Here is a 17,853-nt window from a genome sequence, read left to right as displayed (position 1 = left end):
AATCTTAACATGGATCAGTTGACAAGATATGTGTAGAATGTTTTGTTTTGTTTTCGTACTATGGGTGTTCAATTGTTTCAGCACCATTGAACTCTCCATTGAATTGTCTTTGTGTCTTTATTGACAAGCAATTGACTATACATGTGTCAGTTTACTTGAGGCCTGTTCTGTTTCTCTGATATTCCTGCCACACTGTTCTGCTTACTGCAACTTCCATAGGAAGTCTGAAAATTCAGGTAGTCTATGAATCTTCCACTAAATACCTAATAGTATTCACCTAAGATCTTTTTCAAACCTGTTTTGAATATTTACTTTCTTTGGTTTTTTCATATAAATCTTAGAACCAGCTCATTAATTCTACAAATAAATTAGAATTTTGATTGGCATTGTGTTGCATCTATAGATCAACTTGAGAAGTAACATCTTAGCAATATTGAGTCTTCCAATCCATGAACACAGTATGTCTTTCCATTTATTTAGGCTTTTGATTTCTCTCATTAGTGTTTTGTACATTTCAAGTATAAAGATATTGTACACATTTTATTAGATTTATACTTAAGTATTTCATGGTCTGGGCTTCTCAGGTGGTGCTAACAGTAAAGAACCCACCTGCCAGTGCAGGAGATTCACGAGACACAGGTTCAATCCCTGGGTCGGGAAGATCCCCTGGAGAAGTAAATGGCAACCCACTCCAGTATTCTTGCCTGGAGAATACCATGGACAGAGGAACCTGGCAGGCTACAGTCCATGGGGGGTCACAAAAGAGTCAGGTATGACTGAGCAACTAAACAACTAAACAACAACAATAGTAAATCTATAGTTAACTTAAACTGCCAAACTGTGTTCCGTAAGAGCTGTATTATTTTACATTCCCAGCAGCAAAGTATGAAGGTTCCAATTTCTCGACATTCTCACCAACATATGTTATTTTTCTTTTTTTTTTTCTTTGAAATAGCCTTTCTAGTGCTATCTCTATTGTGGTTTTGACTTACATTCCCCTAATGACTAGTAATGTCAAACATCTTTTCATGTTCTTATTGGCCATTTGTATATCTTATCTGAAGAAATATCTATCTGAATTCTTCGCCCATTTTTAAATGAGGTTGTCTTTTTATTGTTGAATTGTAAACGTTCTTTATATATTCTAAATACCAGATCTTTATCAGATATATGAATTGTCAATAGTTTCTCCCATTCTTTTCATTTTCTTTATAGTGTAATTTGAGGCTCAATGGTTTTAAATTTAATGAAGTCCAACTTACCTATTTTATATTTGCTTGTGTTTATGGTGGAATGTTCAAAAACTCATTGCCAAATCTAAGGTTACAGAAACTCACCTAAGAATCCCTCTAAGAGGTTTATAGTTTTTATTTTTACATTTAGGTTTTTGATCCATTTTAAATTAATTTTTGTATTTTGTGAGGTAAGGATCCAAATTTATCCATTTGCATGTGGATATCCAGTTAACCCAATATTTTTGATGAAAATCTTTTTTTCCTTAGTGAATGAACTTGATACCTTTGTTGAAAATCAACTGGCCATAGTTATATGGGCTTATTTCTGGACTCTCAGTTCTATTCCATTGATTTATAAGTCTGTCCTTAGCTGTAGCATCCTGTCTTGATTACTGTAACTTTAAAGTAAGCTCCAAATTGGAAACTGTGACTCCTCCAACTTAACTCTTCTTTCTCAAGATTATTTTGGCTACTGCGGGTCTGTTGCATTTTCATATGAACTTTAGAATCAGTTGGCCCATTTCTGCAACATTGTTGAACAAGCCCTATGTTCCTGGGATAAACCACACTTGGTCATGATGTATTATTCTTTTTATAGATTGATGAATTCAAGTTGCTTACACTTTCTTAAAAACAGTTTTTGCAGGGGTGATATTCAAAATATTGAACTCCTAGGACTGCTCAGGCAGCAACCACAGGCTTAGCTGAAGTGGGTCCTAGAAGTCTTCTGAGTCAGGTTGTGTCTGACGTCATATTTGCTAGATTATGGCAAAGTTCAAAGAGTACTGGGTGAAGGGACCAGAGTGCATGGTGGGGGTGGGGAGAGAGGGGGGGAGGACGTCTCAACGAAGCAGTTATTTATTGACAGATGTAGAATTATTTCAATATTTTAATAACTAATACAGTTTACTTGTTAGAAAAAGTGAAAGTGCTAATCACTCAGTCATGTCCCACTCTTTGTGACTCCAAGGATCTAACTCAGGTCTCCTGCATTGCAGGCAGATTCTTTACCGTCATAGCCATCCTGGTTATGGACTGGTCAAATGCCAGTTTTGTGTACAGATAGACTTGTAGAGAGCTTTGGACAGGTCAAGTGTTGGTATTTACTATTACCAGAAAAGTGAGGACACAATATTTTCAAATGCAAGTTTGTCCCAGAGTTGGTCCCACTGCTCTCTAGCTTAAAGCCCTCTGAAATCTGCTTTACAAAACTCTGCCACACCTTATATATATGACTGAGTCCCTTTGCTGTCCACCTGAAACTATCACAACATTGATAATCAGCTACACTCCAATACAAAAAAAAAAGTTTAATAAAAAAAAAAAAACTCTGCCCCATTGGCACCTGGTGATGCCCATCCTGGAAGCCCTCAGTTCCCAGGGTACTTCTGTTGGTACATCCATGCCCTACACACTCGCCACTCACCTGGCTTCCTTTGATTTCAGCGTTTTTCTCCCAAACACCTGCATTCTGTCTGAATATCACCACCAGGCCAGTGTGCTGATATCGAGGCGCTCCCAGAAACAGGCTTTGCACCCGGTTCCGCAAGGTGACTTCGGCAGCATAACCTGAAGATGATGAATTAAGAGGAGAAAGTGCTTTCCCTCAGAGACTCTGCCCCCACCAACAGGACTGTCCCATGAGTAGGGGCAATGGGGCTGCCCCATGGTTGTGAGGTTGGGGTAATTGAACCCGGCACTCTATTCCTCTTCATTTGTTGTTGTTGGTAGTGGTGTTATTGTTTAGTCACTAAGTCATATCCAACTGTTTTTGACTCCATGAACTGTAGCCCACCAGGCTCCTCTGTCCATTGGATTCTCTAAGCAAGAATACTGGAGTGGGTTGCCATTTCCTTCTCCAGGGGATCTTCCCAACCCATGGATTGAATCTGAGTCTCCTGCATTGGCAGACAGATTCTTTACCTCTGAGTCACCAGGGAAGCCCATTCCTCCTCATTAGCATAATTAAAATGAAGTTGTGATATTTCTGTCTTTAAATATATCCCAAGAGCCTGTGAAAGATCCAAGGACATCTACACTGGTTGAATAATGCCACATCCTGACCCCTTCTTAGAGTAACTCTGCCCTCTCTACTTACCCAAGTAAGCATCATTCATGTCTGAATCTATCCTGGTTGTATTGATGAAAGTGATTTTATCCTTTGATGTATGCAGAAAGGCTCCACCAGCCCAATCAAAGCTCCCCACAGCACCTAGCAAGGGACCATCCTGGGAAAAAAGGTAGAATAAGATTAAGAAATCTAGAGCTTCAGTGCCATCAAAATCCCAATGGCATTTTTCACAGAAATAGAACAAACAATCCTAAAATTTGTATGGGATCACAAATGATCCCAAATAACCAAAGCATTTTGAGAAAAAGAACAAGTTAGAGGCATCACACTTCCTGGATTCAAACTATATTGCAAAGCTATAGTAATCAAAACAGGATGATATTGTCATAAAAATAGACGCATAAGTCAATGGAACAGAATAGAGAGCCGTTTATATATGAATGTATATAAACCCATACATATGTTCTTCTTATGTATTGTGGGCTTCCCTGATAGCTCAATGGTAAAGAGTCTGCCTACAAGGCAGGAGGCATGGGTTCAATCCCTGAGTTGGGAAGATCCTCTAGGGAAAGAAATGGTAATCCACTCCAGTATTCTTATCTGGGAAACCCCATGGACAGAGAAGCCTGGTAAGCTAAAGTCCATGGGGTCACAAAAGAGTTGGACACGACTTAGTGAATTTACAACAAAGGACAGAATAATATACAGTGGGGAAAGGATAGTCTCTTTAATAGATGGTTTTGGGAAAATTAGACAGTCACATGCAAAAGAATGAAACTGGACCACTGTTTTACACTATTCATAAAGATCAATTCAAAATGGATAAAAGACTTGAACATAAGGTCAGAAACCATAAAACTCCAAGAAGAAAACATAGGTAGTAATCTCCTTGACATCAGTCTTGGCGATGATTGTTTGAATTTAACACCAAAAATATAAGCAGTGAGACTACATTAACTAAAAAACTTCTGCATAGCAAAAGAAACCAACAACAAAATTAAAAGGTAACTTATAGAGCAGGAGAAAATATTTTCAAATAATATATCATATATCCATATTTGGGTTAGTACCCAAAATATATAAAGAACTCATACAACTCAAAAGTTTGTTTTAAAACCTGAATTTTAAATGGGCAGAAGATCTGAAAAGACATTTTTCCAAAGAAGACATACAGATGGCCAAGACATACATGAAAAAAAAAGCTCAACATCACTAATCATCAAGGAAATGCAAACCAAAATCACAATGAGCTATCACTTCACACCTGTTGGTGGCTGTCATCATAAACAGAAGAAATAAGTGTTGCTGAGGATGTGAAGAAAAAGGAAACCTTATACACAGTTAGTGGAAAAGTAATTGGTATAGCCACTATGGAAAAGAATAAAGAGGTTCTTCAAAATTTTTAAATTAAAATTAGTATGATCCCAGCAATCATACTTCTGGGTAAATATCCAAAAGAAATGAAAATACTAACTTGAAAAGGTATCTGGGACTTCCCTGGTGGTTCAGTGGTTAAGAATCCTCCTGCCAATGTAGGGGACACAAGTTCAATCCCTGGTCTGGGAAAGTCCCACATACTATAGAGCAACTAAGCCCATGCACTTCAAGTACTGACGCCCATGCACGTAGAGCCCATGATCTGCAACAAGAGAAGCCACTGCAATGAGAAGCCTGTGCACTGCAACTAGAGAGTAGCCCCTGCTCTTAGAGTGGCCCCCACTTGCCACAGCTAGAGAAAGCCCGTGTGCAGCATTGAAGACCCAGCACAATCAAACATAAATAAATCAGCTTCTAAATGATACTACTGAACTTGTTTCCAAAGCAGAAACAGATTCACAGACATAGAAAACAAATTTATGATTACCAAAGAGGAAAGTGGGAGAAGGGATAAATTAGGAAACTGGGATTTATAGGTATACACACTACATATAAAACAGATAAACAAGGTCCTACTGTATAGCACAGGAAACTGTATTCAATATCTTATTATAGCCTATAATGAAAAGAATATGAAAAAGAATATAAATATATATATACATATATATAGAGAGAGAGACAGAACTGAATCACTTTGCTGTACACCAGAAATTAATACAACACTGTAAATTAACCATACTTCAATTTTAAAAAAAGAAAAAAAGATGTACCTCCCAACAGGTACCCAGCACAGAGAACAGGTACCCCAAACCCTTGCACCTCTTCTCCCACTTTGTCTCACCCCTCAACTCCAATTAAACAAAAGGCCACTTACGGAGGTGAAGGCAGCGCTGAAACCTTCCTGAGACATCTCGTATTCAAAGGAACTGGTACTTCCTGTCTGTGTACCTGTGAAAAGAGCACTCTACGTTAAAGAAAGCAGAAGAACCAAGAACAGGAGCTGGAAACTCAAATGCTATCGCAACCAGACAAAAGGAGCCTCAGAGCCATACAACCCATTCCCCTATTTTTACATTTCCTCTGTTATGCTTTTCTTTTGTTTTTCATTTAAGTTATAGTTAATCTACAATATTAATGTCAGTTTCGGGTGAAGAGCATAGTGATTCAGTATTTTCGCAGATTATACTCCTTTATAGGTTATTACAAGATAATGGCTATAATTTATATCTTTGTTGCTTATCTAGCCTATTGCTGTTGTTCAGTCACTAAGTTGTGTCCAACTCTTTGCACCCCCATAAATTGCACCACACCAGGTTTCCCTGTCCTTCACTATCTCCTGGAGTTTGCTCAAACTCATGCCCATTGAGTCTGTGATGCCCTCTAACCATCTTATCCTCTGTCACTCCTTTCTCCTGCCCTCAATCTTCCCCAGCATCAGGGTCTTTCCACTGAGTCAGCTCTTCACATCAGGTGGTCAAAGTATTAGAGTTTCAGCTTCAGTATCAGTCCTTCCAATGAATTTTCAGAGTTGATTCCCTTTAGGATTGATTGGTTTGATCTCCTTGCTGTCCAAGGGACTCTCAAGAGTCTTTTCCAGCACCACAATTCAAAAGCATCAATTCTTTGGTGCTCAGCCTCCTTTATGATCCAACTCTCACACGACTACTAGAAAAACCACAGCTTTGACTATATGGACCGTTGTCAGCATGTGGCCCCTTTTTAATATTTATTTTTATTTATTCGGCTGCACTGGGTCTTAGATATGGGTGCAGGATCCAGTTCCCTGACCAGGGATCAAACCCTGGCTCCCAGGATTGGGAACATGGAGTCTTAACCACTAGACCACCAGGGAAGGCCGCATATGCCCCTTTTAAAGGGATGGTGGCTATTTGGTTCCAATTATTTTTTGTCCAGTGGGTATATGGTCCTCAAGGTGTCTAATCTTCCAAATTTTCAAGAGAAATCATAAATTCAGGCTGTATATGAACATTCCCCCAATTTTTAAATTCTTTCCTTCAACAAACATTTACTGAACATGCTTCATGTACCAGGCATTATTCTAAGTACTGAAGATACAGCAGTGAACGAAACAGACAAATGTTGGCACCACATCCAAATTTGGGGAAAATACCATATGGGATTTGTCTCCCCTACCTCTAATTTAGCCAAGACTTGCAAAACTAGATCTTTCTATTTCAAAGAAATGGAGCAAGAGGCCGGAGTTGTTGAGAACAGGAGGAAGAAGAGAGTTGATTATGAGGGTCAGAATGCCAAGGGCTAGGCGGTCCTTGTTTCTAGAGGGAAATACATATTTGGGGGTAAGGGGCTGCCTTGGAGCTGCTCCAGGACTACAAAACCTTAGCTTACCCTCAATTGCAAAGATCTTTTCCTGAAGCTGGTTCTGAATGGTCTTCAGAGCTTCGAAGTTATTCACCTGGAACACGTGGTCAGCAGATGGCTTAGATGCAATAGTATGGAGCTCCGTTTGAGAGTTCTCATTCGTAAAAGCATCTCCCACCTGTTAGCAAAAAACAGAGGTCAAATCAGACAATTTCTGGAAGTAGCACTCTCCTCCAGCAAAGAACATTCTACAGGAAAAGAATCTGAAAATATCTGTCCAAGGAAGGAATGTACCAGAAGGCCCCCGGGACGGGGCTGCCAGGTACAGTGGAGCGGGTTGTATACTCTACATTCTGTCAAGGGGGAAATTGCGGCTGAAATTCAGCCTGTGGTCCATTTGCTGTGCCATGCCTCCTGACATGGAACTGACCTCTCTTTAGAAGACAGGGAGCTTTCTCCTTCACATGAAGTTGTTTCCCACTTGCCAAGCCAGGGACCCCAGATGATACATCTTTCTATGTCATACAAGATACTGTAGTAGTTTGATGACACTGGTGCTCCCAACCCTTTACCCCTTCCTGTATCCAAGCCCTTTCCCCAAAGCTTTGCTGTGCCCTCCTCCTCCTGGTAGAGTATTCTGCTCCATTCATTGTCTCTGGGCTCTGCCACATGTATTGCTTTAGCTCTCGGATGTTATTACATGTGATACAAACAGAGGCTTGAAAAAATGCTTGCAACATTTCTACTTGCTCTTTTGTTCCTCTGCTTTCACCGTGAGAACATGCCCAGGCTAGCCCACTGGAGGAAGAGACACATGGAACACAAGCATCAAGCTACCCCAGCCCCAGGAGACAAACATGGCAACCCTCAGACATGGAGAGAGCCCAGTCAAGATCAGCAGAGCCACCAACCAGCCTGCAGCTGATTACAGACAGGTGAGTGAGTCCAGCTGGGACCAGAAAAACTGCCCAGCCTGACCCACAGACTCACTTACCGTTTTAAGCCACTGAATATTGGGATCATTTGTTATACAGCACATTGCAACAATAGTTCGCTAGACAGGTGCATCTGTGCTAGCAGAGATGACCCTGGCCCCATTTTGACTTCATTGATGTTTGCAAGTTCAAAGGAGGGTGTGTTTGAGTAGAAACCTACACAAGTATCAAGTCAGAGAGCCACATTTCCTACCCCAATGACATAGCGAATGATCCCTTTTCTATCAGCTTCAGGGATGACATCCCTATACTCCAAAGGATCGAGATATTTTTCCCCATCTGTGATGACAACCATGATCTTAAGGGCATGATCCCGGGCTCCACGGCTGCTGTGAAACAGTTCTCTTCTATACAGGGTGAAGGAGAGAAAAGTCAAATTCAAGCAGACAGAGATGCACTTAATACCAGGTAAGGAACATCAGCAGTTACGGATGCAACTGGACTCTGTCTAGAAGGCACTTATGCTCCCCTGGGACAAACGCTGAGCTGTAGGTGCCCCAAGATCTGGAAGGGCAGCAGAAGAACAGGAAAGTGGAAGGAAAAGAAGCCTTCATTGCTTTTATATTCTTTGGCATAGGCTGATTTTTTAAATTGAGTACTATTCCTTCTAAATTAAAAAGTTGATAGCTTATTTATGCCTTCATCACACCTCTCCTGATGACTCTCCAGTTCATCTTCCTGCACTTTTGTCTCAACCTCTACCCTTGCCTCTAAACACACACACACACACACACACACACACACACAGATCAGAGGGAACTTTCTAAAACAAGATATGGGCACATCTCCCCACTGCTGAAAACTTTAATGGATCCATTGGCTTTTCAGTTGCCTTGCTAACCTGGCCTCATCTGGTCTTTCTACACTCCCTCCAGCCTTGCCCTCTCTCCCCCTAATCCCTGCCTTGTTGTTGCGTAGTTGTTCAGTCATGTTTAGCTCTTTGCAACCCCATGGACCAGAGCGCACCAGGTTCCTCTGTCCAGGGATTTCCCAGGCAAGAACATTGCAGTGGGTTGCCATTTCCTTCTCCAGAGGATCTCCCGACCCAGGGATGGAACCCACGTCTCCTGCACTGCAGGCGGGTTCTTTACCGCTGAGCCGCCAGGGAAGCCCTTACTCTCACTTTTACTCACAATTTGTATGTCATGAACATGCCAGGCACAGTCCCTCCTCCACACCTAAGTCAAACCGCCCCATCCACTGGAAATACCCTCTACCCCAGCCCTTTCTGAACAATACCCCTTTATCCTGCAAAGCTCAGCCAAAAAAAAAAAAGAAAAATTCCTCCTTTCATCCTAAGCAAAGAGGGAAGAGCTTACACCACTTTGCGGATCCCGGTGGCTGTGTGTGTCCGCCCCTGCAGCTGTCTTATTTGCCTCACCAGCAAATCCGGGTCAGAGCTTCTCTTGAAATCACTGAAGCTGAAGTGAGTCCGGAAGTCATTCGAGTACTGCATCAGAGAGAACTGGGAACAGGCACCTGGTATTAGACTGGAGAAGGCACCACTCCTCCCACTTAGCTATCTCCCAGAAAGCTCTCCATAAATCCTGAAATAGTCCAGGCTCCAAATTCCTCCAAATTCTGCCCCATCCCAGCCCTTCTGCCTCACCAGGAGGACCCCGATTGGCCATCAGCTCCCACTTCTCAGACTAGAACTTAGCCAGAGATGACAAATGGGTTTCATGTCCCACGCCAACCTCTATCAATTATTGTGCCTGCTTTACAGAGGGCTGGAAGAAGGCTGAAGCTGCATCCAGTCAGAGCAAGACAGCAAATCATGAAAGAAAATGCTGATCAACTGGCAATTTGGCACCATCTGGACAGGAAGTAGGACACGACCCGCCTTAGGCAGGCGGTTTCCTAACCTACCCATTTGCACTTACCAAGGTTTTGGATTTTTGGAATTGACTCATCACAGTTGAGACAAATTTCTTCATCCGATCAAAGTCTGCTGCAGAGATGCTACCAGAGCCATCAATCAAAAAGGCAATGTCACTGTCTTGCTGAGGGCACCCTGGGGGAAAAGGAAAAGAAGCTAAGTACAAGAGACTCGGGCTCATTTTTTTTTTTAAATCAGCTGTCTGCTGAGCAATGAGAATGAAAGGCAGACAAGACGACAACCATGTGCCTAGCTAAACAAAAACATGTGACAAAGTGGTGTGGGAAACTTAAAATTAGTTCATTCTGCTCAAGGCAGGGAAAGTAGAGTTATCACAGCTACCTCATAGAAGAAAAAGAAATAATTTGCAGACTTCCCTGGTGGTCCAGTGGTTAAGAATCCGACCTCCCAGTGGGACATGGGTTCGATCCCTGGGGCAGGAAGTATCCACATGCCGTGGGGCAAGTGAGCCCATACACCACAACTACTAAGCCCACGTGTGCTAGAGCCCATACTCCGAAACAAGAGAAGCCCCTAGAATGAGAAGCCTGAGCCCCACAACTAGAGACTAGCCCTCACTCACTTCAGTTAGAAAAAATCCCCCGACTAGCAATGAAGACCCAGCCCAACCAAAAATAAATAATTTTCTTAAAAAAGAAAGAAGAAAAGCCTGCAATGTTTAAGAGTGAAAACTGAAGACACCGGAACCCAGTTTGCTCACCCTTCTGCACCAAGATCTGTAAATAACCCCCCAGACTACGAGTCCCTCAGCCCAGTCCTGCCCAGGGCCCTCCAGTCTCACCCTGCTCCTCTGTACCCACCTCTGAGAGCCTCGGGGATCGTCCTGGGTTGCTGGCGTAGATTGGATCCAAACAAGAAGCAGAGGCCATTTGCATAGGCATTTTCCTTGCAAATTTGGTGCACTGTGGGGCCACAGGCCTAGGGGGCAGGGAAACAGTGGAAGGCGCTGTCTCTGTTCCCTGTCCTTTCAACCCAACACCTCCACCCATCAAGACCCCAGGCCCAGCTGCCTTGGGCCCCCAACTCCTTCCCTCGGAATGCTCCCATGACCCCAGGCAACTCACCAGCAGCCGGAAAGGGTTGGCAGCAAAAGCAAGAGACAAGCCCAGGGACATGTTCACAGCCTCCGGGGGAACTGAGAGGACAGATAAACACATGGTCAGCCTTGGGGGAAGAAAGGGACTCTGTAAGAGCTAGATGGGCTTCCCTGGCGGCCCAGCGGTAAAGAGTCTGCCTGCCAATGCAGGAGACTGGGGTTCGATTCCTGGGTCAGGAAGATCGCCTGGAGGACAAAATGGCAACATGCTCCAGTATGCCTGAATGGGAAATTCCATGGACAGAGGAGCCTGGCGGGCTACAGTCCATGGGGTCTCCAAGAGTTGGACATGACTCAGCGACTAAACATCAAGAGCTGGGCCGGGGTCACCTCAACCTGGGAGATTCGGAGGTCTGACAGATCCAAAGAGGCACATAGGTCATAGAAAGGGACAAGGAGGGGGGTGCCTGAGAGTGATTGCATACAGTTCAGAGGCCGAGGAGCTGCCCCCCGAGCACCCCACCACAGACCCCAGGACAAAAGCCTGACAGGTCCAGCTGTGTGCAGGGGTGGAATCCTAGCCCTGGGTCCCGGCCAGGGGCGCGATGACTCACCCTGCAGGGAAATGGCCTCACACCTGCCCAAGCTGTAGTCACACTGGTAGAGGTTGCCTGTTTGATTAGCAGCCTTTACCTCCTGGGGGGCTCCAACCACCAGCCTGGGGGGCAAGGGGAAACAGGTCACCACGATGACAACGGGGGAGGAGACCACTCAGAGGAAAAGTGGGGGGGCCGCCCTCGCAGGGATTCCCCTCCTCCCCGCAAGAGGAAGAAGACTCAGCAAAGAAAAAATGAGGAATTTATTTTTTAACCATTGTTTGTTTATTGTGAATATTCTTGTAATCCAGTCGTTTGAATTTATGGTCCCAAGGGTCACTTCAGTAAGTTCAAGAATTTCTAGATCGTGAAGGTAGACAGTCTACTTTCCTAACTTGAAAGCATTTCCCTCTTCCTGTCAGGCAAGGATCCAATATTGCAGAGTGGAAAGGAATAGAGGCCTTGGAGTGTTACTGTCTGAAATCAAAATTTAGTCCCACCCTTACTTCCTGTGTGACCTTGAAGGACTGAATTAATTACCTTATTATTCTTCAATGTTCTCATCTCTCAAATACAGAGAACAGTAGTACCTACCTCAAAGTTATTATCATGATTAAACGAGTTAGTCCACGTACAGTTCCCAAACAGGAAAATGTCTGGGAACTTCTCTGGCAGTCCAGTGGTTAAAATTCTGCACTTCCATTGTAGAGGGCATGGGTTCAATTCCTGGTCAAGGAACTTCCCTGGTGGTCCAGTGATTAAGACTTCTGCACTTCCACTGTAGAAGGCATGGGTTCAATTCCTGGTCAGGGAACTAAGATCATGCCTGCAATATGGCACAGCCAAATTTTTTTTTTAATTTTTTAAAATAGGAAAATGTTTAATCTTGGAGTGAGAAGAGTCCTTCTAAGGAGGACATAATATATCCAGAAGTCATTTTTAAATGAACACAGTCAACCCCACAAGTTTTTTAGTTTTATTTTTTTTGATCATGCCACAAGGCATTTGAGATCCTAGTCGCCAACCAGGGGTCAAACCTGTGCCCTCTGCCACAGAAGCACAGAATCCTAACCACTGGACTACCAGGGAAGTCCCCCCAACAGTCATTTAAAATAAATTTCTGTATGTGATCTACTACCAAAAACAAAGTCAAAAAATAAATGATAAACTGGGGGAGGGAGATCAACACCCAGACTATTTCCTCAGTAGTCAGATTTCCCACAGATCAAGAAGGCAAAAAAAAAAAAGAGAGAAAGATGGGCCACAGATAAGGAGGAAAAAAAGTGCTCACAGAAAAAGAAATAAATCTCTCTTAAAAGAAGAAATGAAATTTATTTTCTTTCCATTTATTTTTATTAGTTGGAGGCTAATTACTCTACAATATTGTAGTGGTTTCTGCCATACATTGACATGAATCAGAGAAATGCAATTTAAAACTAAATTGAGATACCATTTCTTCCCTATTTGATTTACAAAGATCGTTAAGTTTGCTAACACTTTGGGTTGGCTAATTGGTGGGCAAGTAAGTGTTTGCACAAATTTCTGGTTTGAGTGCAAAGTGTTGCCACCATCATAGAAGGTAATCTGGAAAAATCTATTAAAATTACATATGCACATATACCCTTGGATCCAGCGATCCTAGTTTTAAGAATTTACTTCAAAATACACTTGCTCATGTACAAAATGTCAGCATTGTTTATAAAGCAAAAGTTGGGAAACAATCCAATGTCTGCTCAGAAGAGATTTAAATGTAACAAAAAAGTAAATTACAGTATTTCCAAATAATAGATAATAATAAAAATAGAATATGATGTCAGCATAGAAAAGAACAAGGAAGCTCTTTATATACTTATTTAGTAAAATCAGCAAGCTCTGCTAATTTTTAAAAAATTGCAGAAGACAGTTTAGAGCAGAAGTTGGCAAACTTTTTCTCAAAAAAAGGCGTTATTTCCATAAGTATTATTTTTGTAAAAGTAAATATTTTAGGCTTTGCAGGCTATAGAGTCTGTGTCCCAGCCTCCCTATTCTGCTACTGTGCTCCAGAGCTGCCATAAATAATAAATGACTAGAGATTGTCTTACTAAGTGAAGTAAGTTCAGAAAAAAAAATACAATATCATTCATATGTGGAATCCAGTAAAAAAAAAAAAAAAAAAAAGTAAAAGGTATAAAAATGAACTTACAAAACAGACACAGACTCACTGATTTCAAAAACAAACTTATGTTACCGAAGGGGAAATGTAAATGGGAGAGATAAATTAGGAATTTACTATTAACATATATACACTGCTGTATATAAATTAGATAACCAAAACAAGGACCTATGGTATATAGTACAATGAACTCTACTCAATTTTCTGTAATAACCTGTATGGGGAAAGAATCTCAAAAATAATGAATATATGTACAGGTATAACCAACCACTTTGCTGTACATCTGAAACCAGCACAACATTGTAAAACAGCTATACTCCAATAAAAAATTCAAGTATTAGAAAGTAATAATCACAATAATAGTAACAATAATAAATGGCAAGTAGGGAGTGGGGTGACCGATTGTCAATAAAATGTATTTACAAAAATAGGCAGCAGGCTGTGGTTCGAGTACAACATGTGCTATAAATTGTGTGCAGGATGGGTGTTAGAAAAAATGTGGTCTATGCAGTGTAGAACACCTCTGAAAGAACACACGAGAAACCACTTACCAGGGACCCTGCTGGGGAGGCAACTGGGGGATGAGAGAGAGGAAGAGGTTTTCTATCACACTCTTTTGTATGTTTTGAATTTATTACACTGATAAATTAAGAAAAATAAGAAATCAAGGAAATTTCTAATTTTTTCAGGTATGTTGTTTTTTTTTTTAATTAGAGGGTAATTACTTTATATTATTTTGTTGGTTTCTGCCATACATCAACATGAATCAGTCATGGGTATACATATGTCCCCTCCCTCTTAAACCTCCCTGCGGAGTCCCAGCATATCCCATCACTCTAGGTTGTCACAGATCCCCGGTTTGAGTTCCCTGAGTCATACATCGAATTCCCACTATCTATTTTACATATGGTAATGCATATGTTTCAGCGTTACTCTCTTAAATTGTCCCACTCTATCCTTCCCTCGCTGTGTCCATGTCTGTTCTGTACGTCTGCCTCTCCTTTGCTGCCCTGCAAATAGGTTCATCAGTAACTGTCTCTCTAGATTCCATATATGTATGTGTTCATATAAGATATTTGTTCCTCTCACTTCACTCTGTATAATAGGCTCTAGGTAATATTCCATTGTATACATTTACCACATCTTCTTTATCCATTCATCAGTCGATGGACATCTAGGTTGCTTCCATGTCCTAGCTAGGTATGTTAAATCTTGAAAGGGAAGAGTGTGGGCAGGGAGTGCCCCTGCAGCCCTTACCGGGATCCCTGAATCTGGACCACGCTCTGCCCGAAGCCCCTTGCGTTGTTTTGGAAGATGACTGCTTTTTCTGTGTCCAGGTTGAACCCATGACATAAGGCCAAGGCTGCAGGGAGAACAAGGGGGTGGAAGTCAGGAAGTGTTATGGAAACAGTTAAGAAAGCAGCCTGGGACTTTCCTAGTGGTCCAGTGGCTAAGACTCTGAGCTTCCAATACAGGGGGCACAGGTTCCATCCCCAGTTGAAGAACTAAGATCCCACATGCCACAGAGCTTGGCCAAAAAATTAAATTAAATTTAAAAATAAGAAAGATTTAAAAAAGAAAGAAAGCAGCCTGCTCTCTTGCCCCAAGCCTATTCCTGTCAGGATTCACCCTAACCCTACATGGAGATGGGTCCCCGCCAGGTCCCGACCTGGAGCAGAGGTCACCACACTCTTTCCATAGAGGGGTACATGCTAAGTCCCTTCAGTCGTGTCCACTTCTTTGCAACCCCATGGACTATAGCTCACCAGACTCCTCTGTCCATGGGATTCTCCAGGCAAGAATATTGGAATGGGTTGCCATACCCTTATTCAAGGGATCTTCCTGAAGCATGGACCGAATCCATGTCTCTCATATCTCTTGTATTGGCAAGCAAGTTCTTTACCACTAGCACCACTTGGGAAGCCTTCTATAAAGGGTTCAATAGTAAATATTTTAGGCTTTGTGGACCAAGAAGCAAATGGAACCTAATTATGTATGTATTTATATAAGAAAAGAAAGGGCTTCCCTGGTGGTTCAGACAGTAAAGAATTTGTCCACAATGTGGGAGACCCAGGTTCTATCCCTGGGTCAGGAAGATCCCCTGGAGAAGGGAATGGCAACCCACTCCAGTATTCTTGCTTGGAAAACTCATTGGACAGAGGAGCCTGGCGGGTTACAGTCCATGGGATCACAAAGAATTGGACACAACTTAGCAACTACACTTTCACCTTCAAGAAAAGAAAAAAATACATTTCTCATGAAGGAAATTAAAAATATAATAATTGAGTAAAAGTTCTTTTAATACAATTTTGCTGATGAGACAGATGGAATTTTGCAAGAGAACTAACACTTTGCTTCATTGGGATTTAAAGTTAGTATTCCTTGTCATGGATCATTTATAAATATTCTTCTGGATCTCATGGCTCCAAATATTCATCTGGGACCCATGTACAAAAACACATGGTGGAGTCCTCACATTATGCCCCCAGAGTACAGTTTGCTGACTCCTGGCCTTGGAACACCAATATCGGGTATAACGGAAGAAATTTTGATATATTGAGCTATGGGAAGTCATTCTGGCTTCTGTGCATGCTATGTCACTTCAGTGGTGTCCGACTTGCCACAGCTAGAGAAAGTCTGCATGCAGCAGTGAAGACCCGGCGCAGCCAAAACTAAATAAAAATTTTAAAATAAAAAAACAAAGATGAAATGCCTCCTTTCCTGGGGCGCCAATGCTGTTCCTGCTTTGATGATAAGACTTCCTTCCCAGATGCCAAGGCCACACCAATTTTCTGTGTACCTGATGATCTGTTTGGCTTTCATGTCTCTTGAAACCTCGAAAGAATGCCTCCCTGACTTGTTTGATGTATTTTCTTCTGACAAAATATAAAACTATGCCCAAAACCCTGCTTCTCTGGAGCAGTTCCTCCAAGTTCTCAGGAGGCTGTCTCCTGGGCTATAGTCCTCAGTTTGACTCAAAAAACAAATGAACAAAAAACCTCTTTTCTTGTTTATTGATTATTTCCATCAATAGGTACATTCAACCCCTCTCTGAGCCCCACCCTAGGTTCCCACTCCACTGATTTGCCCAACAGTAAGTTCCTAAAGACCCCATTAGGTAAGTTCCTCGCTGTGCAACTCACAAGCATTTCTTTCCCCTCTTTGACTCAAACGCCACAAAACACAGACAAAAAGGAAACGAACTTGAATCATTTCAGTCAGTCAGTCATTTGACAAACATTTACACTTGGGTCCTTGGAAAAGAGGAGACAAACAGGCGGAATCCAAGAAAAAATCACTCTGAGAAGAGAAGCCAAGATCTACTGTGCACCCTTCAATATGTCTTTTCACCTCTCTACACCTCAGTTTCCTCATCCGTGAAGACAGGACCAACCAAATCCAGGGCATACTCTATGAACCGAGTCATTTATCCAAGCTGCTGTGATCATCCCATTTCAGTCCAGCTCTACTTCGTGAATCCCTCTGCCTTCCTCCAATACCCTTTGGCTCGCCCCAGTCTCACTCCTAAGTATTCTGGACCCTTTCTCTCCACTCACAAACTCAAAAACTGCCCTCCTCCTTCCCCGAGAACCCCCAGCTCCAGGCATACCTGTTAATAGAAGGATCCTGTGACTCATAGCTGGAGGCAGCAGGAACCGTAAGGCTGCAGGCACCGCTGAGCCACTTCAAGGAAGCCACCAAAGCCAAGAAGGACAGAAAAAGAGAAGTAGGAGGCAGAAGTCCGTCAGACTCAAAGGAAGAGGGCGGAGGCTCAGTGAGCACACAGTCCTGCCTGACCTTCCTCTCCAGGCTGTGTGCACACAGCTTGGGCTGCCTCCCTACCCCGCTCCCTGGCCCAAACCATCAAGGTCAATATCCCAAAGTTATCTTTGTTTGCCCACCTGCTTCTAGAGTTGGCCAACACATTATGAAAAACAAAGAATAGACTGAGGACCTGCCTCCCAGAACGTGTCTCCCTGAAGCACAGTTTGCAAAATGTCCCTCCCTCCCGCCCAAGGAGCTGTCTTCTGGTGTGACCAGAAGACACATCAATAAGGACAACTCAGGTACAGGGACATCTGGTGATTTTTGAATATTATTTTGCTTTAAAAAAAAAGTCTCAAACGCTTTTGCCCAGGAATTTTCACTTC

At 42.4% G+C, this 17,853-nt stretch overlaps 1 protein-coding gene across 1 annotated transcript in view; it reads right to left on the bottom strand.

The window, feature by feature from the left end:
- The window catches only part of ITGAM (integrin subunit alpha M), a 35,263-nt gene extending 17,848 nt beyond the window's left edge, over positions 1–17,415 (bottom strand). Inside the window, exons 1-12 of the mRNA XM_065924722.1 lie at positions 17,313–17,415; positions 14,960–15,065; positions 11,569–11,672; positions 10,983–11,053; positions 10,719–10,836; positions 9,902–10,032; positions 9,338–9,483; positions 8,212–8,365; positions 7,051–7,201; positions 5,558–5,631; positions 3,334–3,463; positions 2,662–2,804 (exon numbers count right to left, since the gene is read on the bottom strand). Coding sequence (XP_065780794.1) covers positions 2,662–2,804; positions 3,334–3,463; positions 5,558–5,631; positions 7,051–7,201; positions 8,212–8,365; positions 9,338–9,483; positions 9,902–10,032; positions 10,719–10,836; positions 10,983–11,053; positions 11,569–11,672; positions 14,960–15,065; positions 17,313–17,340 — 1,356 coding nt within the window. The 5' untranslated portion in view covers positions 17,341–17,415. The remainder of the gene's footprint in view (positions 1–2,661; positions 2,805–3,333; positions 3,464–5,557; positions 5,632–7,050; positions 7,202–8,211; positions 8,366–9,337; positions 9,484–9,901; positions 10,033–10,718; positions 10,837–10,982; positions 11,054–11,568; positions 11,673–14,959; positions 15,066–17,312) is intronic.
- Positions 17,416–17,853: the final 438 nt, after the last annotated feature.

The sequence above is a fragment of the Muntiacus reevesi genome, chromosome 2, assembly GCF_963930625.1.
Source record: "Muntiacus reevesi chromosome 2, mMunRee1.1, whole genome shotgun sequence".
Classification (NCBI taxonomy): Eukaryota; Metazoa; Chordata; class Mammalia; order Artiodactyla; family Cervidae; genus Muntiacus; species Muntiacus reevesi.
This window is presented reverse-complemented; position numbering and strand designations above follow the sequence as displayed.